Raw genomic sequence first — 26,962 nt, forward strand, 5'->3', positions numbered from 1 at the left:
AAACAAGTGGAATTCAGAGGAACCGGCCCCGATGTGTCATCGCTATTGTTGCCGGTGTTTTTCTAGACTGATTCAATTTGTGTGGGTCAACAGGCACGCTGTGTTACTGCTTTCCTTTTGCTTTTAGCTGCTGAATGGGCAGCTTCAAACCGATACAAACGCATATCATGGGAGGAAATGATTTTCTTTCATTGCCCTGTGTTTTGCGATGAGCCATTGCTGCTGATTCAGTGCACAACTGAAGACCTGTTTGGTTTGTTTATTTTATTTATAATATATTTTTAAAAGCTGTTCCTGGATGAAGAGGGGTTGAATCATGGAATATTCTTGCATGTTACAGGATCTCTCAGAATGGCAGTTTCAGTTGTTTTTCTCTGCACCTTTGTTATTACGCCTTCCCCACCTTTTTTTTTTGACTTCCACTAGTATTTACATAATTTTAATATTATTTTCTTCTCCTACTCGCACTTGCAGTTCGGCAAGGAATGGTATTTTTGCCTTGATTTACTGAGCTGCCCTTTCTTGCACTGAGGTGCTCTAACTTCCAATTTTTGGTTTTGCTTTCTTTTTGAAGTCAGTATATCCGAGTCCTCCAGCTAAACTCTGGATCCAGCTCTAGAGCTGGTTCTTGTTTGAGGTTCAAACTTGATTTATTGCTTCCCTGCATTAAGCTCTCTCCCTGCTCCAAGACAGAGTCATGGGGATCACCTCAAAGTGGACAAATATGATCTTTTGGGGTTTAGCTCATCTCCAAGTACTTATTTCTCTCCACACCCAGTAAGTCGTATTTCTCACTATTCAATCTGTAATAAAGGAAGTTGAACACACATGTGAGAAGACTGGTTTCAGGTTGGGAAGTATCTACCGGGCCATTCTGGGATGCTGACACCAGCACCCTTTGATATGCATCTACAGGACACATAACCCTTTTCCTGGGCTGGGCAGGACCTCTGCCTGATGGTTTGATATTTATCTCCAAAGAGATAATTCTGCAAGGATAACAATACATTTTTAAAGTGCTGATGGTAGACAGCTTCAAGTGCAACCTTGGAGAGCCTGGGAAGGATGTGACTGGGAGGGGAACTTAGAGGAAGAGCTGTTCCACTCCCTTGACAAAGAGATGAACCTTGAAACATCGATGTTATTTTCCAGGGGAAGGACACACCTCTCTTCATCGACCTTGGCCACTGTTCCTCACCCCATCTTCACATGTGGCAGCACTTTGCTGCAGCTGCCATGGGCAGGAGGGGCTTTTTATTATTAGATCCTGGGCAACTCAGCCAGGCTGGGCACCAAGGATTTTACTGGGCTTATTCTTTTAATTTAATAATTTATTCAAATTTTATTTTAATATTCTATTTATTTTAATTTGCTTATTTAAATATCTATGTAAATTTAGTTAAAGACATATCCACGACCTTTGAACGCGAGTGCAGTTTGTAGTAATCACGTTGTGCCCTGCTATCAGTCAGAGAGTTTTTGTGTTGACTGTTGGCTGGGTGCTCATTTGAAGTGTGAATGTATAGGATTTGTCTATATTTGTTATTTTTCAAGACCCACCCGCATGCTTGATACTTCACAATAATAAAAGAAAATCTCTGGTTCAGAGAGAACTGTAAATAAACAGGAAAAAATAGCTAATTATTCAGAGCTTGTTCAGGTACTTGAGGGAATTTGACCCAGCTTTATGCAAATGTATATATAATTGTCAGAATTTCTCTTGCCAAATGCTGTTTTCTCAATTACTTTATTAACTGAGGTGTTCCAATAAATTTTTCTTAGTGGGTGCTTGGTGTGTGGAGTTCAAACGCCATTCTGCAGATGGCTGACAACCTACAAAATGGAAATACTGCCTTCTCCTGTCCGGACAGAGCAGGAGCAGAGGAGAAAGCAAAAAGCTCTCTGAGAAACTTATTAAGTGAAGCAGGGTGAGATTTTCTAGATATGAGGGTTAGACCCAATTGCTCACCTAAGAGGACAGCACCACAAAGTGGTAAGGTATGAATTATATGTGATTAACCCTACTTGGAAACAGATTAACCATGCCTGTTAACAGGTTGCACAACAAGCTGTAAATATAAAATAAATAATATAATACACATGTGTAATATAAAAATACGATATGTAAGAAATGTAAATATAAAAGAAACATAAGATATAAATGTTGTAATATTTTATATCAAATACAAAATATAAAACTTTAAATATAAAATACATAGAAGTGCTGTAGAAGACTAGAAAGATTGTAGATTGGTAGCATGGCATCTCTGTTGAATGCATCTAGAATGAAATCTAGGTCTGGAGCACAAGCACAAGTAAAGCACAGGAGGAAATCTGACCCAAACTCCACTCATGGGTATAACTGGTTTTTTTCTATATACAACATTTGTCATACATTAGTTTCAGAAGTCTGTACTGTAAAATACTTGTCAATTGTACTTGTACTAGTGTGCACACTATTCAAAATTTCTCAGTAGCTTTTGGAAAGCATTACTGCTCTTTTTCTTGAGCATTTTATATTGAAAACACAAATTGTTTTGCTTTTAGGTGAGTCACAAGGCATGTTTGCTTGCTGTTCGTGTGTACATCTTGAGACTCTTGTTTTCATTGTAGGTATTTACATTTACGAACCCAGAACTTGCTCTCTGTTTCTTGTTTAATGAAATATTCAGAGAGAGTCACATTCCTGTTCTTTGGCTAGCAGAAAGGACAACCTGGTAGCACCCCCTTTAATGGCTAAATTTGCCTGTATATCTGTGTAAATCATCAGATGAACAAATACAACAGTTTTGGCAGGCAAGAAAATACTAGAAGTGAAAAAAATATCCCCTAAACTCTGTAATGATTTGTCTGTGAGTAACTGGGAACCAGAAAATTTGTTTATATTGCATTTTTATTCTCATGGCAGTAAGGCTTAGTCCAAATGCTGGTAATATTGTATCAATAAATAATGAATTTAGTGAAGGTATCGTGGGTTACATTGGAAGTCATATTGAGATGAAAACATCAAACTAAAGACTAATTTGAGCCTGGCATGTGCTGCTCCTTTGCAAGGCAACTTGATCTGCTTTCAGTGGAAGTCATAAACATTCATTGCATCTCCGGATGAAGCTTCTCTCCCACCCTCTGCACCTTTGGAGATGCAAAAAGGAGATAGAAAGACCAAGTCCTGCCTATTGCAGGATAATTCCTGAGAGGTACTGATCACTCTTTCATCTTAAATCAGTCGATTTGTGTGATGATAAATGAGATACAAAACGAGGCCGTAGAGGGCAGATTATGGCCTGCGCTGGGGTCACTTGATGTGGCGTTAAATGCCCTTATCAGTGACAACCCCCCCCATTCAGACCTTTATTTTCAGTGCCTGCAAGTGACTCTCTCTTCTAATACTGCAAATAAAGTAGTGGAATTTCAATAAATAATTCAGCCCAGGATCTGATTTCAGGTTCAGCATTAACTTTCAGCACCTGGCTGCTGTTATTATTTGTTAGTCTGATATGCTGCTCAGAGACACGGAAATTTGGCTGCAATTCATCAACGTTTGCGGAATATGCTGGACAACCAGATTACCATCCCTGGCTCAGAGATTTTTAGCGGACATTAAAATTCCAGATGTGCACAGATTTAATTTTTACAAGAAAAACTACATGTGGGATTCTGGTACTGTAATGGGAACTGGAGCTCTATATAGAGCTTGCTTCAGAGAAACAACTCCTTTATTTGCACCTGATCTCTACTAGAAACAGGAATAATTTGACTATAGTTTGCATTTCTGTGACACCTTTTGACAATCTCTCATTTTATTTTCTGCAGCTTTCCTGAGGGAATGTATCGTTTACGTATCTAATCAGTTTTCAAGGTATAGAATCACCAATATTTGAAACCATTATAATTGGTGCCTGGTGAACAGCTAAAACAGATTAGTTCCCAGATTCTTCTCCAGAGCCCATAAAAGCATTTGTGGTTTTCATCACTTATTAGAAAGAAACTAGTGAATCCAAAATATGTCTGCTCTCACTGAAATCAGTGGAATATTTTTCATTAGTGGGACTATTTTGTATGAATATTGACTGTATGACCATTAATAGCTATAGCAATAAAAGGCCAAAACCAGAATATGACCCTGTAGGAATAGGCTTCTGAAACATAGGAGCTGCATTCTGTGTTTGCACAGCATGAAAAACCATCCAGTCTGCGTATGTTGTGTGATAACTTCATCAGTCTTAAAAGAGGATTTGTGGCTTTCTTGTCCAACATCCTTACCTCTTCCTATGAGACAGACCGATGCAGCCAGGATAACCAAGCAGCAGCTGATGCTTGAGAATCAGTATTGGTGTTTACTGAAATTGTGATGTTTATCTGCGTACCTCTGACCCCCCAAATCCTGTCACGAAGTTCCTTCCACCAACCTAACTCACATACAGCAATGCAACTTATAGAAAATACCCCCACATATATAAGCAATAGGGTAAGTTACCTTCTTTTAGCAAAATCCTGCAAACTGACGTGTGTGGTCGACTTCACCCTGCAATGCAAAAATATGCCACTAGAGGGGATTTTACTACCACTCTATGTCTAGCATGTGTCTATCCTGAAAACCTTTCAAAACATATGTTCTAGTTCAACCACAAGATGTTGGCTTCAGGCTGAGAGAAATCTATGGTTTGTATTACTCAAAAAGTCGGGAAAGATTATTATAATTGGCCCTTCTGGCCATTAAACCTATGAGTGACGTTCCGGTCCTGTCAAAGTCACAGGTGAAATTCCCGTTGATTTCACTGGGACCTGATTTTATCCTGGCCCGGTTGGAGGAAAGCACAAGTCTGTGCCACCAAGCACCGACAGCAACAACAACTTTGTTGTCAGAATTATGAATATATACTGTTAGAAAGGATTTGAAAACATGCAATGCACCCTCTCCGCTCTGCAGCAAGATGAAATAAATCAAGACCAGTTTTACCAACTTTTTTTTCCTTTTGATTTCTTCAAAGCTTCCACTAATGCAGATTACACAACCTCCTTAGAAAGCCTGCTTTGTCTTTTATTAGTCCTATAATTACACTGGATTTTTTCCCCTAAAGCCTTATTTTTGCAGATTAAGCAAAATACCTAATTCTATGTTCTGTGGGCATGAACAACAATGAATCATCGTCCTCTTCATAAAACAGTCTACTACATACTTGAGGATTGTTATGTAGTGGTAGAATGTCATATGTACATTGTATTATCTTGTTGCTGTTGCTTGTAGACGCATACCCTGGTGATTCATGTTGTTTGTGATTTATGTAAAACCTCTTTCACGTCATCCTCAGAGCTTCACCAGCTATTTGCCATCCTGCATTTGTACATCAGATTTTATTCTTCTTACATCTTATACCTTGAGTTTTACTTTCCTAAATTCCATTTAAGTGATTGCAGACAATTTGTTCCAAGTTCTTAGCATCACTTTGGAGTCTACCCCTCTCCTGGGAAATACCAATAACCTCTGACAGAGCTTGTTACTGTCAGGAAATTATGTAGAGTTCTGCCTATTCCTTCCTCCATTTTGCTAATGGGAACATTAAATATGACTCATCTTGTCATAGGCCTTTATCACAGTATCACAGTATCACAGTATGTTTGGGATTGGAAGGGACCTCAAAAGATCATCCAGTCCAATCCCCCTGCTGGAGCAGGAACACCCAGATGAGGTTACACAGGAAGGTGTCCAGGCGGGCTTTGAATGTCTCCAGGGAAGGAGACTCCACAACCTCCCTGGGCAGCCTGTTCCAGTGCTCTGTTACCCTCACTGAGAAGAAGTTCTTTCTCAAATTTAAGTGGAACCTCTTGTGTTCCAGCTTGATCCCATTGCCCCTTGTCCTATCATTGTTTGCCACTGAGAAGAGCCTGACTCCATCCTCGTGGCACTCACCCTTTATATATTTATAAACATTAATAAGGTCACCCCTCAGTCTCCTCTTCTCCAAACTAAAGAGCCCCAGCTCCCTCAGCCTTTCTTCATAAGGGAGATGCTCCACTCCCTTAATCATCTTTGTTGCCCTGCGCTGGACTCTCTCCAGCAGTTCCCTGTCCTTCTTGAACTGAGGGGCCCAGAACTGGACACAATATTCCAGATGGGGTCTCACCAGGGCGGAGTAGAGGGGCAGGAGGACCTCTCTCGATCTACTGACCACCCCCCTTGTAATACACCCAAGGATGCCATTGGCCTTCCTGGCCACAAGGGCACAGTGCTGGCTCATGGTCATCCTGTTGTCCACCAGGACCCCCAGGTCCCTTTCCCCTACACTGCTCTCTAATAGGTCATTCCCCAACCTATACTGGAACTTGGGATTGTTCCTGCCCAGATGCAGGACTCTACACTTTCCCTTGTTAAATTCCATCAGGTTATCCCCCGCCCAACTCTCCAGCCTGTCCAGGTCCCGCTGGATGGCAGCACAGCCTTCTGGCGTGTCAGCCACTCCTCCCAGCTTAGTGTCATCAGCAAACTTGCTGATGGTACACTCAATTCCCTTGTCTAAATCATTAATGAATATATTGAATAATATTGGCCCCAGTACTGACCCCTGAGGCACTCCACTAGATACTGGCCTCCAACTGGACTCCGCACCATTGACCACCACTCTCTGGCTTCTCTCTTTAAGCCAGTTTGCAACCCACCTCACTACTCTATTGTCTAGACCACACCTCCTCAATTTAGCTGTGAGGATGCTGTGAGGGACTGTGTCAAAGGCTTTACTGAAGTCAAGGTAGACCACATCCACCGCTCTGCCATCATCCATCCACCTTGTTACATTCTCATAAAAGGCTATGAGGTTGGTCAAGCATGACTTACCCTTGGCAAAGCCATGCTGACTGCCCCTAATGACCCTCTTATCCCTGATGTGCCTTGAGATGACACCAAGGATAAGCTGTTCCATTACTTTCCCAGGGACAGAGGTGAGGCTGACCGGTCTATAATTACCCGGGTCCTCCTTCTTGCCCTTTTTAAAGACTGGAGTGACATTTGCTTTCCTCCAATCCTCGGGCACCTCTCCCGTTTCCCAAGACTTGGCAAAAATGATGGATAGCGGTCTAGCAATGACCTCAGCCAGCTCCCTCAGCACCCGCGGATGCATCCCATCTGGACCCATGGATTTATGGATGTCCAGACTATTTAATTGTTCCCTAACCCAGTCCTCATCGACTAAAGCAAACTCCTCCATTGACCTGGCTTCATCCGGGGTCTCAGGGGTACAGGGCTCCCCAGGACAGCCTCCAACGGAGTAGACAGAGACAAAGAAGGCATTCAGCAATTCTGCCTTCTCTGTGTCTTCTGCCACCAGGGCACCCACCTCATTCATCAGTGGGCCTACATTGCCTCTGGTATTAGTTTTATCTGCTATGTATTTGAAAAAGTTCTTCTTGCTGTCCTTGAGCCCTCTCGCCAGCTGTAATTCTAAGGAGGCCTTGGCTACCCTAGCTGCCTTCCTGCATCCTCTAACAGCAGCCTTATATTCCTCCCAAGTGGCCAGTCCCTGCTTCCATGACCTGTAAACTCGCCTCTTCTGCTTGAGCATACCAAACAGATCCCTGTTCAACCACGCAGGCCTTCTGGCTCCCTTCCTCGACTTCCTACGTGTGGGGATGCTCTGATCCTGAGCATGGAAGAAGCAATCTCTGAATGCAATCCAGCTCTCTTGGGCCCCTTTTCCTTCAAGCAGTCTTGCCCATGGGATTTCCCCCAGCAATTGCTTGAAAAGGCCGAAATTAGCCCTGCCAAAGTCCAGGGTTGCAATTCTACTTGCTATTCTGTTCCTGCCACACGAGATGCTGAACTCCACCATCTCGTGGTCACTGCAACCCAGGCAGCCCTCAACCTTTACTGCTTCGACCAGACCCTCTTTGTTAGTGAGGATGAGATCCAGCAGTGCACCTCTCCTGGTCGGCTCCTCCACCATCTGCATGAGGAAGTTATCATCAATGCACTGGAGGAACCTCCTGGACTGTGGCTGGCTGGCTGAATGGTCCTTCCAGCAAACATCAGGGAAGTTAAAATCACCCACAACAACCAGGGCCTGTGACTGTGAGGCCACTCTCAGCTGCGCATAGAAGGCCTCATCAACTTCCTCAGTCTGATCTGGTGGCCTGTAACAGACACCTACAACCGTATCACCCCTGCCAGCCTGTCCCTTGATCCTGACCCATAACTCTCAACTCATTCCTCATCCGCTCCTGGGCAGAATTTAGTACATTGCAGTTGCTCTCTCACATAGAGAGCAACTCCACCACCACGCCTGGCTGGCCTGTCTTTCCTTTATGGTTCCTCTATTTGCTATGTGTTTCTGGACTCACAGAAAGCTTGACTATTACTACTCCGTAAGTATTTTTTCAACCACACTTTACAGAGATTTCATACAAGTCCTGTTTCCCTACTTTGTTGATGAAAATACGATCTGGAGCATATGTTGGAAACCTTATGGAAGTCAGCTTCCAAATACCTGCTGCTTCCTTTCTACCCACTGTGCTGGATACCCTGTCAAAGAAGAACATTTTATTGATTTAACGTAATTTGCCCCTCATAAGTCCTTTTTTTCTTTTCTTATCAACTTCACATCACCACATGTGCTTGTGAGCTTACTGTTCAATAATTCGTTCCAATATCCTTCTATATGTTAAGCTTATATATGTAGTTTCTTGAGTTCTTTGGTTTTTGTTTGTTTCTGTGGACTCTCATTTGCAATGAATTGCTGAAGATGGGTCCCCCAAAAGCAAAGCTTTTAGAAGCTGTTTGCTGTGGTTGGAACCTGTGGCCCATGTGTGTACACAGGATCCTGTGCCATGATACTGGTAAGTGATGGGAGCACAATTGCTCAGTTAGCTTTGAAAAGGCTCAGGAAGAAATGTAAAGATTATTATTTTTGTCTGTCAAGCCAGGAAATAAACATATATTTCCAGGCCACTATGTACAGAAGTTTGTGCACAATCTGCTAATGAGGGCTGAGATGAGAACAGCGATTTTGGGTTTTGAAGAATTGCTCTAGGTCTAAAAAACACACTTTAAAACTCTCACAGCATTATTGAAGAGAAGCTGTGGGTTTTCGGCAGGGAGGGAAACTGAAATAGTCTCAGGAATTTTGAAAAGAGCCCTATGAGCCCTGGCTGAGCTGCGTGGTGGCACCATGTTCTCTTAGCACTTCTTGTGGTCCCACCACCCTTCTCATCCTCTGGCTGGACTGTGGTGGGGTGGCCAAACACCAGGACTCCAGGAGTATTTCCTGGGTGGTTTGTCCAAAGACATTACCCTTCTCCACCAGGTATTTGTCATATTCCAGGTGTGTTCCTCAACAGAATGTTGCTTCAATGGAGATTTCATTTTTTGGCCTAGTTGCTCAAGAAGCTCACAGTAAGGGATGCTGCCAACACAGGTCTAGAAAATTCTTACCAGAACTTTTTTTAAAACAGCTTTTTCTTCTGGTTGGCTCATGGCCTGATTTTCCAAATGTGGAGAATTGATACTTGGGAGAAGTCATCTGCCTTCAGTTGTCTCACAGGATCTAAGTCCACCAGTCACTTCAAAAATGTCAACCTTTAGCCAGTATTTTGCTGACATTAAAAAGCTGCTTATAAGTCCAAGATGGGCTGTATGTGGTTTGTCTCTATGATACTGCTGGTGTAAATTAATGACTCTCACTCTTCTAGGGGCTTTTCCCCTACAGATCACCATTTGAAAGTTAGATTTGGTATGCAGAGATTCCTCACAGCAAAGCATGATGGAACATAGTTTCCTCAAAAAAACCCAACCAACCAACCAAAAAAAAAACAACCCCAAAAAAGTCTCATCCTTAATTCAGGAATCACTATATATATATTGGTGTAGAAAGTTTCGCTATAGTTCCTATTTCCTTTGATTACTTACTATCAATTTCTCATTAAGTTGAACACATGCAATATCTACAAATATAAAGGAGCACAAAATAATTTCTTGGTCAGGGTGTCAAACCAGTCTGTGCTTTTCTACTATGTTGATGTTCATCAAGTCATGAGCCTTCAGTTCTTCGATGGAATAGCATGAATAAATTTCACTGTACATGACTGATTGGAGTTCTCAGGCATTGCAAAGTTTATTAAAAAGCAAAATTTATTCCATGCAGAACCAGATGCATGAATGAGCTTGGGTCAAGTGATCTTTAACTATAAACTTCCCAAGTCACCGTGAAAGGATCATTAGGAAGAAGCTGACCTATGTGACCAATCTCTTCCTGCCCATGCTGCCATTCACATGAATATAAGAAGTTGCAAAATCATGGTTTTCCAAACCTAAAGGAAATATTTTTCGTGACTTAACTACTGATGCCCATGGGGATTCCAACCTGCAATTCCACCTCCTGGAAATCCTGACTGTTTCAAGAGTACAAATGCATATCTCCCATAGTTTGCGGAGATTTGAGAAGTGCAACAGCAGCTCCTTGGAGATCCTCAGCCCTCTTGGCATGCTGCTCCGCCAGTTTGAACCGAGTGTAACAAGCCAGTTTCCTTAAAATTGGCTGGCTTAAGCTTATATGCATCTATAATATATGTCTGTATGTACGCCAGACTTGGACAACATTTTGGCTGGCTTTTGGGGAGCTGGCTAAAGAATTTCACCACTTCCTTTTTCATTTTGTTACTACTCTGACAGTCTTTCTAGCAAATGCTCTATTTTTATTTGACGTATATGCACATGGTCCGTTTCCATGTGTGTGTGCCTAGGAATATATTCCTGCTCTATCTTGCCCTCCCTCAGAAGGCTGCTGCAAAGAGTTTCTCCTTGCAAAGGGAAATCTTGGATGAAGTTAAAATGCTGCACAGCAAATTTATTACTGTTGTTATAGGCCCCCATTCAGGAAAGCACTTAAGTATGTGCTTAAGTCCCGTTGAAATTGTCAGGACTTAAGAACGCGCTTTAAGTTAAGCATATACTTCCTCTGAACTGGGATGTATTTCAGCACACGCTTAAATGCTTTCCTGAACCGGAGCCACAGTCAACACCAATGTCCTGCGATACACGGGACTTGTGCTACAAGATTTACTTCTTACTTGAGACCTACCAGCGCTGCTCCATGAATATACACTTCACTTTGCTTGCCTCTCCGTTGGTGGCACTCCAAACAGCTTACTGGCTTTTACATTTGGATGACAAGTTTTGAAAGCAAAGAGACAAGAAACTGGGAAAAAATGATTCTTACAAAAGCAATACCTTGGCATGTCTGATCGCATGTTGCAGCCAATGATTTTTCCCCACAATGGAGATTTGTGCTATTGTGTGTGTGGTATAATTACTAAGACAGATTTTTTTCTTTAATGGCACAATAAATAGGATATTTCTTGGCTTGCTCTGCATTTTGAATAGGATTTTCACTTCCCCTTTGGGTTCTGAGGGTAAGGAGAGTAAGTGTCAAATGCAGGCGTTTTCCCAGTCTTAAACCAGGGAGGGTGTAACCATGTGTAATGTGAGTCTAGATTTTGATCGTAGGGATGATGAAATCAAATCCCTCTTTAATCCTCACTGGGAAACATTGAGGTGAATTAGCCTGCCTGATTTTGCTAACTTATTACAACGCTTTTGAAAAAGAAATTTCCTTTAGTGTCATCAAAAATATCGCCCTGGTTTACCACCGAGTCCAAGAGAGCACTGGGCCATTGTGAGGAATGCTTTGATGCAATGAATAATTAAAAGAGAAAGAAAATAAATAAAAACATATATATTATTTTCCTGGAAATAAGTGCTTTCCAATATGCAATTCTTTCCAGTGCTGCTAGATGCTTAGTCATTATTAATGATGGTATATTTCTTTAAAGCTGCTATATTTTGGGAATAACTGGAAATGAGCCTTGTTTTTTTTTCCCCCCTTAAGGTTAGTTAAAATAATATACAGTTTTCTGTGTGCATTGCAGTCACTGTGCATGTACCAGCTGGAGTATTTTTGGAGCAAATGAGGAAATTTATTCCAGTTATTGCATTTGTAGTAAAGTAGTAGCTTGAACTTGAGAGGAGCTCCCTGTTCGCATCATTCAGTTGTGCTCTGCAGTGGTTGGAGGCTCTTCATACTACTGATACTTTACGAAAATATTTGGCATAAGCTCATGAAATCACGGGGACGTCTTTTTCTCCCCACCCTGAAACCCTCTTAATTTTGTTCCTTGGTGATGGGTCAGTACGTCCCCCACTTGTGCACACAAATATCTTTAAGTTTCAATTAATTCATTAAAAATAGCTGAAGTATTTAAGGAGGAGCACCTTATAAATAATAAAGGAGAACCTCTTGCTCATTGTTGTCCTTACCCAGGCAGACACAAGCAACTGCTATGATGATGGGCTTTCCTGAAGTGGTTATACTGAGTTCCAGGGCAGGACCTTGAATGAATTGGTGTGAAGTACCTGAACAGCTGGAAGTTAAGCAGAAAAGCATCTTTTTTTAGTAGGTAAACTAATAAAAATAAGCTTGTGTGAAGCAATGGGAGCAGAACATGGTGTTTCCAAGATGGAGCAAAACAATTTTCTAGAAGTTCTACCTCTGCAAGCTCCAGGCTTTTCTACTGCCGGGGTCCACATTAATCCCACCTAAATTCAGATACTCATCAGATTCAGTCAAAGTGAAAGCTGGCAGATTGAGCGTACACTTTAGAACCCTTCTTTCCTTGATCCTACTGCCCACAAAGCCTCACGTCTATCCCTCATTGCAATCATTAAATCAGAAAAATCCAGTGTTACTGGCAGAGAGAGTGCATATATCATCCACTTGCTCCTTTTTATAAGTGGTCGATCAATTTTGCTGTGCTTCAGGGAAGCTTTTGTGCTCATTTGTGAAAAACAGCAGGGATAAATGGTGTTTCTTCAGCTTGCCAATTATTTGTTCTTTTCTTTCCGTCCGCTCTTTGAGTTCTTGATCTTGACGAAGGTATTATTTAATTCCTTCATTTCTGAGCCCTTGACCTCGGACAGATACATAATAGGCTTGTATTTAGGCACTACCAGGGTGCTTTAAGCAAACTGTTTTTCTTTGAATCTAAAAGTGACTAAGCTTGGGAAGTTCTCTGTTCTTCCTCATTTCCTCCTGGTAGTGAACAGACTTCACAAGGGATCTTGAGACATTCTGATCAGCCTTTGAAGTTATTACCTACTAAGGTTTTGCTCTTTCTGAGTGCTGAATGCTGAATTACTGACTGTTGTGAGAAGCAATGAGGAAGGATTCATAAAACTGACAGAGCTTGACCTATAATTTCTGCAGAAAAATAGGTGGGTAAATTGTGTTGCTGGGGGGATTTTGATTCTGCTCCCTCCTCTGTCACCACTTTGCCTTCTGATTTGTGGCAGCGTTTTCAGCTATGCCAGTCACATGAGATCAAAACCCATGAGTCAGACTCCACCCAAATCATGAGCCTGGCTTCCAGATCCAGGAGCTTTGAACAGAGATCATACCCGACTTTTTTCTTTAGTTTATCTTTCATTTCTGGAATTTCCTCTGTCTTTTACCAGTGTGTCTCTAGCAATTAATGTTTCCCACTCTTTTGGAAGTGTTGGGAAGTTATTTTGACCATCTGGGGCTGTTGGAGGCCTCATTTGACCTTCACAATTAATTTTATTTTTGATGTCTAAATTAATCTTATTTATTCCAGACTCTGCATCTTTCTCTTGTCCCAAATGACTGCTTCATCCCTTAGCCTCACACGACCCATCATTTCTGTGTCTTTGTTGCCATTCATCTGCTTTGTTCCCCCAGTAATCGTCTGTGGTCTTGAGAGAGGTTTTCACCATTGCCTTGCAGGATGGAAAACGTGTAAAAAGATGCAGATCGGAGTGACCCTTAACCTTTGTATGAGAATATATAATTAGAGAGACCGGTGAAATGGTCTCCCTGAGTGTCTTTCCTGAGAAAGGTGAAACTGGTACTTGCAGCACAAGAAGAGGGTGGTGAGGACAGGCAGGAGGTTGTCTCCATGCAGGATGGAGACCTGCGGGAGAGCTGGAACTTTGCATGTTGTTGTGAGACGAGAGCCCTCTGCTCGCAAGGTATTTATAGGACTTGGCAAATCAGGGATTTGCACTCACTTTGAAAGGGATTCAGGTGAACAGTGAATCAGATTCAATGGATTTATAAGCCAAAATAAATCCAGGAAAACTCAGATAATCAGCCCTTCTGTCTGCGAGCTTTTGCCCTCTAATTCAGTCATTGATCTGTTTTTCTTTGAATTTTAGGTTTGTAATATGTAGTTTGTAGACTGCATTAGCCAGCTCTTTTCTGAAAGGTATGGTTATCATCGAGATGGTGAAAATACCAAGGGAAAATTTGCTGTTCTACCACTATTTTCTCCTGTAGCATTTGCTTCTTTTCAGGAAGGGTAAGAAGTTAAAAGTTCTTGGCAATGGTTTAATAAGCCAAAGCTAAAACAATAAATATGACTTCTCAGTAATTATTGCATGTGATGCAGTGGTGCCTCATATTCCCATGGTAATATTGTCACTGGTTTGCCATGAAATTTGCAGAACAGACCTAACTATTTAATAAAATTTTGCAAAACTTGGATGCTCACAGCTCATGCAGATGGGAAAATGCATCTTCTCTTGCTCCTTCTTGTGCCATACCGCTCTTTCACCCACACTGTTTGGTGGTTCTTGCGTATGCCATGTGGCAGGAATATTGCAGATGCATGATTTCAGGTAAAAGTGCAGTCAAACTGTCCCTCCATATCCAAATGCTTCTAGAGTCCGAGTGCTTGAAACCAAATCTGAACCCAGAAAAAACTCTTTACATAGCCCTAAACTGTCTCCAAGATTTGAATTCTTACTCTCTCCATATTTTGGTTGATGGAGAATCTGGAATTTGTTTTTAAACCCCGAATCATCAAAGGCTGAGTTCAAGACACAAGCAAGATTTGTGACGCCTACCAGAAAATCTTTCAGCTAAACATTTCACAAGCAAGGCCTGAATGTGTAGCAACTGGACACATCTCAAAATGTTCCTACTTGTGCTGTGAATGTCTCATAGAACTGCAATAATTAGAAGTGATTCCTTCTTTAAGACACAGAAATGCTACCTCGTGGCTTGAATATTAATAAGATAAAATTTATGAGAGCAAACAAAGTAATATAATATTTTCTCCAAAGGAAAAGGGCATGTGTTTGTTTAGCTCTTTCATCAGCCGTCTTCAGGCACACACTGTGTGCATAAAATACAGTTATGCAACCCATGTGGGTCAACAACGGAAGGTTGGTTGCTTCACCAGGATTATAAGAATCTTTTAAACACAATGGTACCACAAATTAAAATGGAAATCTATCAAAACCATTATCGTCCTGAAAGCTTTGGCCACAAACATAATTATTGTAGAAGGATGTTGTCCTTGGATGCAGCTTTGGCTCGGTTCAGCTAGTGTTATTTGTATCCCTCTATGGCTCAAAGTCAGAATTTACATGGCTAAGGACCATAAATTTTTAGAGAAAAAAACAGACTGTTTCCTCCATGCTAACACTAGCAGTTTTCTATTGGTTTGCAGTGGGTTGTAAGCAACTCATTAGGTACTAGAGATAGGAACAGCCTGAATGTGGTGGCTGAAATCTGCCTTGAACTTTGGAAGGATTCAGATGGAGATTTCCGTCTGGATTTGGTTGTTTTTGTCTGAGTCTCTTGCTTTACTGGATGTGAACAAGAACGAGTGACTGTGCGATGTGCTTGGGTTTAAATCTAGACCTGAAATTCCACATTTTGGGTAGTAAAACAGTGAAGCAGCTCTTGAGCTGCAGTCCACAGATTTAAATAGAGCAGAAAACCTGTCCTGGATTTTATAGCATGTCCATGAAGCAGGCAGTCCTGTGGGGGTCAGAGTAATTGAAAGAATATAGGGTCTGCTAGATGTTGCTTGCCATCAGCAATGGACACATCTCCTTTACCCAGAGCTGCCCTCAGGAGAGACACCAGATTGCTTTCTCAAGCTCCTGATGAAGGCTGAATCCTGGACTAACTCCATTCTTGTGTTGATAATAAATTATATTAAATAACAGGCACCGTCAGCTATTTTTGTACTGGCTGTTTTTCTTTCAACATCCAATTTCTCACCCTGAGGGAGGTGAGTGACTAACACGTCTGAAATCTATTTTCCTCTCTCCCCATCCCTCAGGCCGGTATTGATGGAGAGAGCATTGGGAACTGCCCATTCTCCCAGCGACTCTTCATGATCCTGTGGCTCAAAGGAGTTGTGTTCAACGTCACCACTGTTGACCTGAAAAGGTAACGATTGCTCGGTTTGTTTGAAAGTAGTGATATGATCCAGTGTTTTCCCTATAGAAAGGCCCCACCAGGTTCAATCAGGTTTCTGTCTAGCCTAGAGAGTCAGTGGTGCATAATAAAATAGTTGGGATTCAGATTTGGGCTTGTTTAATTTTTTCAGTTGTGGAATGTTTTGATATTAAACAGGGTGCTTGAGGTAGTTTCAAAGTCTTCTAACCACAAACTACATTAAAAAAAAAAAGGAAGAACTGATTTTGTAGGAACTATAAATATCCGTGCAACTACCTGAACATAAAGGTTTGTGATTTCCTGACTTCTTCTCTCTCTACAGAAAGCCGGCTGACCTACACAATCTGGCTCCTGGGACCCACCCACCTTTCTTGACCTTTAATGGAGAAGTCAAGACAGATGTTAACAAGATTGAGGAATTCTTGGAAGAGACTCTCGCACCTCCAAAGTAAGAACTTGGGATTTTTTCAGTCAATATTCCATTTCCTAGGAATGAAAGATGTTCTAAGAGGAGTTCCTAAAAAGCGCTGCTTCCTACAATCTTTACTTACAGGAGTAATATTTATTTATGAAATTTGCTGGCTTCAGTGAGATGACTTCCATGTGTGAAGGTTACTTGTATGACTAATAACTGCAGAATGTTTTCTCTGTACACATTTCATGATGCCCTTGTATGCAGAATTAAGGAGACCAATACTAGAAAAATTGTGTAGGGGTCTGGTGTCCACATTTTACAAAGCTAAAAATAACTTTGAATAGATGCCAAGAATTGTCACGCAAAATGTCTGTGCCAGGAAAAGCATTTTACAGCACAAAACTGGAAGTTTCCGACCTGTATGGTGTATTAGAAAGGTTGGAAGGGGAACTGATTACAGAGTACGAGAGGCTCCGGAGGCAGAGAAGTGCTAATTATTGTAGTAAAGAAATGACAAAAGCCCATGACTGGAAGTTACAACCAAACTAATTTGGATTAGAAACAAGACACAGATATTTTTTCAGTATGGATGATTAACCCTTGGAACTAACTACCAAGGACAGGCTTGGATTCACCAGATATGCCTTAGTTAGTCAAACATTTTGGCCTTAATACGAGGATAATGGGGAAAAAAATGTTGGCTTGTGTTTTGTTTTGGACTTTAAAATCTATGAATCAATGAAAATTGGCTCAGTTCCTTATGGAGTCTTTTACCTCCAACTGAATCAGCCAGTCCTGAGGCAAGAGATCAGATATTTAAACTTTCTAAACTCTGGTCCAAGACCACAGAAATCAGTAGGAGTTGTCAGCTTGTGTTGGTCTCTCAAATCAATATATTCCTTTGCACCAGATGTCTATAAAAAACAATTCAGAGACTGAAAATTTTATGTTCCTTCGCCTGGGTAATACTAAAATGCCTTGCTATTACATCCTGGAGTACATTTTCGGTGTAGAGAATTAGACATGACTGCCATTCATAATAGAGAGAGCTGCCTGCCAGACTGCCCTGCACCTTTCTGGAAATTTATGGTTCCTTCTGATTAAAGGGCACTGTATCTTGGATTGTGATCACATAAAGCACCAGCACAATTACCTTTGTCATGAAACCATCCTTGTGTAACTATCCAAACGCCTGCCTTGACAGACACAGGTATTATTAAGAGGGACTTGCCAAGCTGTTGTTTTGAGATAAATGACAACGTTAATTGCAGTTCCTCATACAGGGTTTTTTTCTTTCTTCTTGTAAATTGTATTTCTAATCATCACTATGTTGCTGGTAACAAGACGTTACTCTCTGTGCTGCTTTGCCCTTTTCAGGTACCCAAAGCTGGCTGCTAAGCACCGGGAATCAAACACTGCTGGAATCGATATCTTCTCCAAATTTTCTGCATACATCAAAAATACCAAACAACAGGATAATGCTGGTGAGTAGGACGATTACCAAACATGCCAGGGAGTTTGTGTACTTGGAATTGGAATAACTTGCCATTTTCCCATCATTTTGTTGTAAACTCTGTTCATATGGCATCAGATACTGTTGCTGATCAATTTGAGATGGTAGATTCAGTGGACTCAATTCACATGTCCACAGTCAGTTCAAACTACATTTATACTTGTAAATAAAACAGACTACAGAGCATTCAGTAGCCCCTTTACCAACTGCCATGATGTGGTTTCTGGCCATACAGCCCTCACCAGAACAAGATCCCACATTGCTTACTGGAAGTGACTGGTGGCCTGTGCTACCTCCTCTATTCAACCATTAGTTAGAGGAGCGTGAATTGACTGGACCCAAACCCATGCTAGCACTTAAAAATTAGCAGTGAATGACTGGGTGGGGGCAACCCATGCCCTGACCCTTCACAATTTGTTAGGTGTGGCCATCAGACTCTTGACCCACTTATCTTATGATTACATTATGCTCTAATTTGTTCATATAAACTGAGTTATATCAAGATATTCAACATAAAGTAATTAACTAAAAGAAGTGGCTTTAAGAAATGTAATTGCACTCTGTAAACTCCAGAATTTCCCGCACATGTTTTTGTGCCAAAAGAAATACCCCTTCCCTGAAACTGGAAGCCAGGTGTATTTATATGCATCCTACACTGACTTTGTAATGAAACTGCTTTTCTTTTCCACATTCCTTTCCCCTCAGAGAGGCGAGACTTCAGCTAGTCTAAGCGCCTGTTGCTCCATGAAATGTAATGGATTTACACTGCCATATCCCTCGAGAGGATCTGGTAGAATATTTGCAGTCGCTCACTGATGTACATCTTACCTTATATCACTACTTTCACAGATAGACACTTAAGGCGTGTTAAACACCACACGCTTATATGATATCATTCAGAGAAGACTAGATTATTTCAGGTTTCAGCTCTGCCACAGATTTCATCTCTGTGATTATGTTTCATTGCCTGGGGCTGACCCATGAGATGAAAATGGGTAAATGATGATTTATGTCAGATAGCAATCTGCTCTGTAATATTTTTGCGTTGTTAACAGGAGGAAATAATTATAGTGCTTCACTTCTCAGGGATGTTAAGAAGTTATTTTTTTTGTCTAATGCTAATGGGATGCTCAGCTAACCTCTGTAGGAAGTTGTAAAAGGAAGATAAATTAAGAGTTAGACTAAAGTGATGTTAGAGTGAAAATAAAACATCTTGGCCATTTACGAGGAATTTTTACAGTCTGCTCCACAACTGTAAATCTTAAATTCAGCAGTGCTGCCCCTTGTGCTGTAAAACAGCCATAGGTGTATGTCCACGTGCATAATCCCAATGTGTTGCTTCTCAGTGACTCTGCAGTATGCAAATCCCCAGACTCATAAGGGATGGAAGATCCATCCAGTAATAAAGGGCTGTCCTAGAGGTGTCTGCAGCTGGCTATAGCCAGAGATGGAGTTCAAGGTGTGATACCTGCTACTGTGAGACAAAGAATCGAACCCTGCAATGCGCTCATGACCAGGTTTCTCCATTTTTACTAGCTGCTGTGTGATTGAGAGCTTTCCTTGGTCCTGCCTAGCAAACTCTTGCTTTAGATACTCTTGAAATTAAAAGGAAAATACTTCTTAATGGCAGCTGAGCACACCAAGGTTACAGAGAAGAGAGGTGTTAAGCTGCAGGAGAGAAACAAGCTTTGTTCCCTGCAAACATCCTCGCTCGGTTTCATTAGCTGATTCATGCTCCTGTGATATCCAGACATGTTGCAATCTCCCAACATACTCAGCTTTCCTCTTTGAAGTAGAGAAAAGCTTTTAGCTTAATTTTTTACAGCTGGAGTACTGCAATGCAAGGAGAATAAAGCAGAGACGAGCAGAGTGTAAGTAGTACCTACATGTTCTTTCTATCAGGGGAATAAAGTACCCGAGGACCTCAGAGTCCTTGGGACTGTCAGGGCAGACTTATACTGAGGGAGAAATAGAGCTCAATTTCAGCAAATCAACTTTCAGTTTTGAAGGGTTAAGCAAAAATAGCTTCTCCCTTATCCCAGGGACACTGTACTCACTTTCCTATCCTGTTCATCTAAGCTACAGCAGTTATTCTGAAGGTTAATTTGTATGGCATATAATGAGTTAATATGAAGTTAGTTGTGATAGATCACTTGAGCAGTGGAAAAATTGTGGAAAAAAGAAAGGACAGCCCCACTGTATACATATTTCCTACAGAACTTACTTCTTTTTTGATGGTACTTTTACGAGTTGCAATATCAATCAAAAAGGGACTGGTGCTCTGGCCTTGATCCCATACATGTCATTTTACACCCGGTTCTGATGTTTTATCTTTCCTGTATAACAGCAGAAGTAGTTGTATATAATTCTGTAATTATAAAAGGCATTTTATAAACATAAAATATAATTATGTAGGAGAATGTCCTTTCCCTTATCTCCATATGAGCAGGCAAGATCCGAAAAAAAGAGAGATTAGCTGCTCGTGGATATCTTAAATGGTTCCTTTGCACCTCAGCTCTCAGATAAAGGTAGCACATGTCTCATAGTCATCCTCCATATCAGCTCCTAGCTGCAGCTGACCCAAGTGCTTGGGTTGATCTGGAAAGCCATACCAGTGACACCAGTTTCACATGATCAAAATACACAAATAGAAAATGACTTGTTAATAAATCAAAAGTAGAATGGAGAATCCAGACCAGTATATAAACAATAATTTTAAATTTCTTTTGGTTGTGAATAGGGGAGTGCTGAATACCAACTAAACTAAACCACCGAACATCAAGTTGTTTAAATTATGTCCTATTAACTTGAGGTGAGGGAGGTTAATTCATTAACGCGTGGGATACCAGTCTGGGAATTTGTAGCATCAGCCTATCTCTGGCTGCGAGAATGTGGATTAGGTGCAATTATATATGATCATTCTTTGTAGCATACTGGTTTAGCAGAGATCGTGTGGTCTGTGTAACATGAGCTCCCACTGTGGCTATTATATCTTCATGGAAAAGTGGCATGAAGTGGCTGGGATAACTAATGATGTTTATGCAGTATGAGGATACTGGATGTGAGAATTAATGAGAACCTAATGGACGCCGAAGATAAGCCCGAGCTGGTGTTCCTCCCAGGAGGGTTTACAGTCAGGGTAATGCAACAATTTCAGACTTCAAGTGATGCCATCACTTGGTTATATCATTGCAAAATTTCTGTCCTGTGAGAGGCAATGAGAAGACACTGATAACCGAATCTGTAGCTTTTAAGTAGCTAAATGATTATTGTTTTTTTCTGTCAGTGCAAAAGTTACTGAAGAAAACAAGATATATAATTTCCTGGTTTAGTGTGTGTCTGAATCTTGCATGTAAATGAATAGACACAATGATATGAATGTCTGTTTGTTTCTAAGATTGTGATACCCTCTGCTGGCAAATATGTGAATATATAAAGCAAGAAGCTTTACAATCAGGGCTGAAACATCCGCTTAACAAAATAGGCTTCCTTGTATCAAGACAGTTTCTTCTTAAAATGCAACATTGTCAAAAAATAAGTGTTTCATAGTAACCTATCGATTTTGAAAAAAAATTCATGGAAAAATTGTTTTTTCCTGTATGAGTTAAAATCACTTTGAAGTGAAACGCGTGCTTTAACATTACAGAGAAAAATAGTACTTGTTTTATTTTTCTGGATTTGTGCAGTACTTCATTAGCCACATGCCATTATGTTTTATGCCTGGCATAGGAGCAGGTGATAACCTTCTGGAAGTATGTATGGCAATATGTTATTGATCGTGATTCATTTACTTACCGAAGGTATTTGGCAGCCAGGCTGCCCTGATTTAATAGTTCCCTGAATTTCTGATGCTTTTTTTCCATCTTTGTTTTTGTAACTTTTCTGTCTTATAATATAAAAATGTTGAAAGGTTTGGAACGGGCTGGCGAGGGCTGTAAGCCCAGAAGCAAACATGCTCATGCCATATCAAAGTCCCACCACTTTTAAGCTTCTTGAAAGGGAAGGAATTGATTCCAGATTCTCAGGATGTGGCAAGCTGTGTTTAAAGAAAGTGTGTGCATTTATTATTTCAAGTCAGTTCAATTACAACGGGCTTGATTCCTTCCACCCCCCATGCCACTCGATAATTTTATCACAGGCCTCTCTGAAGGAGCCATCTCCTCATCGCAGGATTGGATCTGTGCCTCTGTTCGATGGCACAACTGGGTTATTGAGTCCTGCAGCCATTGCCACCAGGCTTCACTGCTGGTACTTGGGATGGCAAGTCCTCATTCACACAAGAACAGGAATCCTTGGGCAAGTTGAGTTTGTTAAGCTTGGAGGAGACTGAGGGGAGAGCTCATGGCAGCCACAGCTTCCTCACAAGGGGAGGAGGAGGGACAAGCACTGAGCTCTTCTCTCTGGTGACCAGTGACAGGACCCGAGGGAATGTCAGGAAGATGTGCCAGGGGAGGTTCTGGTTGGACATGAGGAAAAGGTTCTTCACCCAGAGGGTGCTGGACACTGGAACAGGCTCCCCAGGGAGGTGTCACGGCCCCAAGCCTGACAGTGTTCAAGAAGAGACTGGACAACGTCCTCAGACACACGGTGTGAACTGTGGGGTTGTCCTGTGCAGGGACAGGAGTTGGACTCAATGATCCTTGTGGGCCTTTCCAACTCAGGACATTCTATGATTCTATAAGTGGCAGTAGTTTTAAAAATTGTTTCCTGGATGCTCTTGCTCAGGTTTTCATGGCCAATTTGAGAGGTTTTGGTTGCTTAGTGATTGTTTAATATCTAGAAGGAGATCTTGTCTAAACAAAGGAAAGTAAACCAAGATCTTCTGAGTTTACTTTGGTTCCCTTGGTTCATGCTGAGCCAGTCACTGAAGCTCTGTACAGTAACTAGCATAGTGACAATTTATGTATTCATTGGAGGAGGATGAAATTTAATTAATTGGAATGCTGTGTACATATTTTGTATCCTGCTTATTATTTTTTCTTGTGAGACTGTATACTGCAAAGCAAGGTGACAACCAATAGTAACCACCCATTAACTGTCCCACCTAAAATTGTAGGTTCTTTGGTTCATAGAATGAGCCCTTTGATTTCATTTATGAGTTTAAAAAGTTGTTCTTGAATTGAGTTCTTAGGGGGCACCCGCTCCAGTGTGGGTGGCCGCATTCATTAGTGGTATGGGAGGATATTTCACTGTACGGCTCTTCAGAAGGCGCTGAGCCGGGAGACCACCAACGTGATTTCATGCAGAGGAATTTCCAGCCGTCTGACCAGAGGACTCCACTTGTCTGGTTTGGATTTACATCAAGAAGCCAAAAATAAAAGCGCATTTAAATCATTAACTTACATGTGATTAAATGCCGTTCACCTCTTTCAGTAGCTACAACACACTTTGTGGTTAAGTGTGTGAGGTGGGAAATGCCTCTCTTCACGCGCTGCATGTGTATGTATACAGTAGATATGCACCGACACGTATAGGACTGGGATTGAAACTGGCCTACACCAGTTTTAGGCACCTTTGACTTGTGCTGAGAAGAGAGTCAGATCCATAGCATCAGGACATGACCAGGCTGGATGATATGCTCTGATCCTTACTAGAAGCCATCGCACACCTCATTAAATAAGCAGAAAATGAGTTCACTCCAAAACCTTATGTAGAATCTTTGCAGTAATAACAGCTCGGTGGTGCAGACCCTTTGTGTCACCCAAGCTGATGTATGTAGCCAGGATAGAAGCTTTTTGATGTTGTAGGTCAGCTTGTGTCACCCTGACAAGCCTGGTCTGGTCAGGTTGGTGCAGGAGAGCAAACATCTGTCCCCAGATATCTCCATGCTTGGTATGGAAAGGGCTGGAGGTCATTTCTGTTCCTTCCACCCTGGCTTCTCACATCCAAAGGGGTCAGATTTTAACTGTAAACCTGACACAACTTGTCCTGAGTCTTTGATCCTTCTGGACTGCTCTGTACCTAAAGGTTTCATCCTGTGCTTGGCCAAAGCTCCTTTTGACTTTAATGGAGTGAGTCTAAAATGCTGTTTGGCTGTCCTTGAATCTATGCGGAGTTTTCTGCAACAGGGATCTTGGATCAGGCTCTAATTCAGCACCAGCAGTAATACTTTATGCTTTTTACATAGATTTTCAAAGTGACATATAAATATACAGGTATATATATATGCATGTGTGTGGGTGATGTCTGTGTATCAACTTGCTATTCAAATTTTCCTTCTTCCTCTTTATTTGCACAATTTCCCTTTACTGCTACAAACCCCCACACCTGTCCAAGGCCCAGCATGAGCCACAATTTGCCCTGTGCTGTGACAATATTTAATTTTCTCTGCCACGCAACCAGGAAGGACTAGAAACAGCTTTTAAAATTGTTTTAGCAAAAAGGACTTGCTTTGTGATGGAGCATATCGGGACGACAGATCTTTAACTTTGGCATTTTGAAGCACAAAAAAGCAATTTCAGAACATTTTAAAGAAGTTTTTATGGCTCCCTCTGAGCTGAGCTGAGTACTGTTGGGCTCGCAGTAGCTAAAGTGCCTGGCAGCTTTACAAAACCAGCCCTAATATAAAAAATACCCAGTCTTTAAAACACATGTAAAATAGCTTTTCTGCAACATTTGTGGCACATAAAGTACCAAATACATCTTGGTGAGTGTGATATAAAGCTTTTATTGCCATTCATTTGGGATGACCCATATAACTCACTCATGAAATGTTAATAAAACTGTTCGCCACTCTGTCTCTTTATAAAAACACACATATGAAGACCACTAAAACAGTGGTGATAGCTGTGTGCTAACTTGTTAAGTAGAGCCACAAGTTGCATTTATCATCTGCCCTAAATTGCTTTATCTGCTTTCTGTCCAGCAATCAAAGACTGATTCTAGAATGCTAAGAAACAGCAGTTTGCAAACGAAGTTTGCTTGAGAAATAACTTTATGAAACTTCTTCTCAAAATCATGATGGCTGGAGGCCCAGAGCCATTAATATTCTGTCTGGTACCAGTGACAGCTTTAAGGACCAATATCTTTTGACCTGCCAAAACTAAAAACTGAAATTTTATGCCCTTGGAAGGAAGAGGTTTTCAGTTTTCTAAAATTATAAGAAATGATCATCTTAACCTTGGAAATATGTACCTTACTAGGGACTGTTTCTGAACTTCCCTATCATTTAGGGTTTTTTCCTTCTCCTAAGACCTTGCTAATTAAAGTACAAAGATTTCCTGATAGACATGTGAAAAATACTATGTAAAAGCAAGAGAAAACTTAAACTAAAACTCTGTGTAAGTTCAAATGTGATCAGACTGCAAGCCCTCCGAGGCAGGGGCTTGGTGTACCCGAATAGCAGAGTTAGATGCAGCCATTCAGGGAAGAGTAAATATTTACAATTAATGTACAAGCAGACATAGTTTTCTGACACATCTGTGATGAAGTAACTTTGAAACCTTAAGCCTTTGCTGAATCAGGGCCTATACGCGCAGGCCAGGCCTAGAGTAAAATACTTGCAATGGGAACAGTAGTTGGCAGATGCTCTTCTTTAAGAGGGAATTTATTTCCCCCGTGTGTTTGAATATTCCTCCAAGTGCTGCTGGCTTTACTGGGATGCTTTGTTCTGTTTCCCAGCCGAGCTCCCATGCTCGCACACAGGAGCAGTAGCACAGCTGGAAGTGGATTAGAGCAATCTGGCGGCAGCAGTCCTGGGAGGAATTAAGCGCCTCGCTGCTGGAATGGGAGGCCTAAATTACATTATTATTTAGAACTGAGTTTTAACTTCATTGCTCTATGGTTTCACGCTGGTGGGTAACTCTCCTTGTTGCAATGTATTTGGTGCATCTTAAGTATGTTCCCCACAGCAAGGACTCAGATGAAGTTATGGCCTTGCTTAGCTAAGTGTCCAAATCTTATATAAGCAAATGTCCAGATTTAAGCACCTAATTGGTCTTATTTTCCCAGGAGGATTGTTCACAGGCTTATATTAATATTTAGCAATTGTAGAGCAAGCTATCACATGATAGAGAACCCAGTGACTGGCTCCTGGAAGTCAGTTTGCAAAACTCTTGGTGACTTCAAAGGGAGAAGCATTGGCCCAGAATCTGTTTTTCCCAAAACATATTTTTTGTTTTATGCATACAAATGTTCTTCATAAAATAGCAGAGAAGAATGAGACATAACTGAAAATCAGTATTGCTAATTTTCTTTATTAGATCCGGTCTTAAATAGCTGACCTTTAGCTTGAAAACAGTGCTGGGAATAAGGTGACTAAATGGCAACTGGAGACATAATTATTTTCTAAATATCCTGATTCTTCTGACTACAGAAAAAAAATCAGAATTTAATGGAGTTTGAGGCTAGAAAGATCTTTGGGTTATTCACTATGATCTCCTACAAATCACATCCCAGACAGTTTTGCCCTTCGAGCAAACATTTTATTATTTCAGCCTTTAGACTATAAGTTATTTTGCGTCAGAGCAGAGAACAGAAGAAACTGAAGGGGTTTTGATGCACAATGCCCTTGTAAAGAATGGGGTGCAATTTACTGGATGATCGATGCCCAGCTGATGGCAATACCTGGTCCATATTCTGCACTGCCAAAGAAAGTGAATCACGGTGATTCAGCCGGTCAAAGCTGAAAAACAAGTATTCCTGGACCTTTAACCTGGAATCAGGATGGCTCTGAACATGTGAGGAAGGCATCTGCTCAGCAAGACTTTCTGCACCGCTCCAAGGAATTGGTGCAACCATTCCCCTTTCTAACAGAGAATGACCTAAATAAGAAGGATAAGC

At 41.2% G+C, this 26,962-nt stretch overlaps 1 protein-coding gene across 2 annotated transcripts in view; it reads left to right on the forward strand.

Annotated features, from left to right (window-relative positions):
• Positions 1-26,962, forward strand: part of CLIC5 (chloride intracellular channel 5) — an 84,750-nt gene that overhangs the window by 38,634 nt on the left and 19,154 nt on the right. For both annotated transcript variants that reach the window (XM_065835810.2, XM_065835811.2), the window contains exons 2-4: positions 16,135-16,244; positions 16,576-16,701; positions 18,046-18,152. In XM_065835810.2, coding sequence (XP_065691882.2) covers positions 16,135-16,244; positions 16,576-16,701; positions 18,046-18,152 — 343 coding nt within the window. The remainder of the gene's footprint in view (positions 1-16,134; positions 16,245-16,575; positions 16,702-18,045; positions 18,153-26,962) is intronic.

Source organism: Patagioenas fasciata, chromosome 3 (genome assembly GCF_037038585.1).
Source record: "Patagioenas fasciata isolate bPatFas1 chromosome 3, bPatFas1.hap1, whole genome shotgun sequence".
NCBI lineage: Eukaryota > Metazoa > Chordata > Aves > Columbiformes > Columbidae > Patagioenas > Patagioenas fasciata.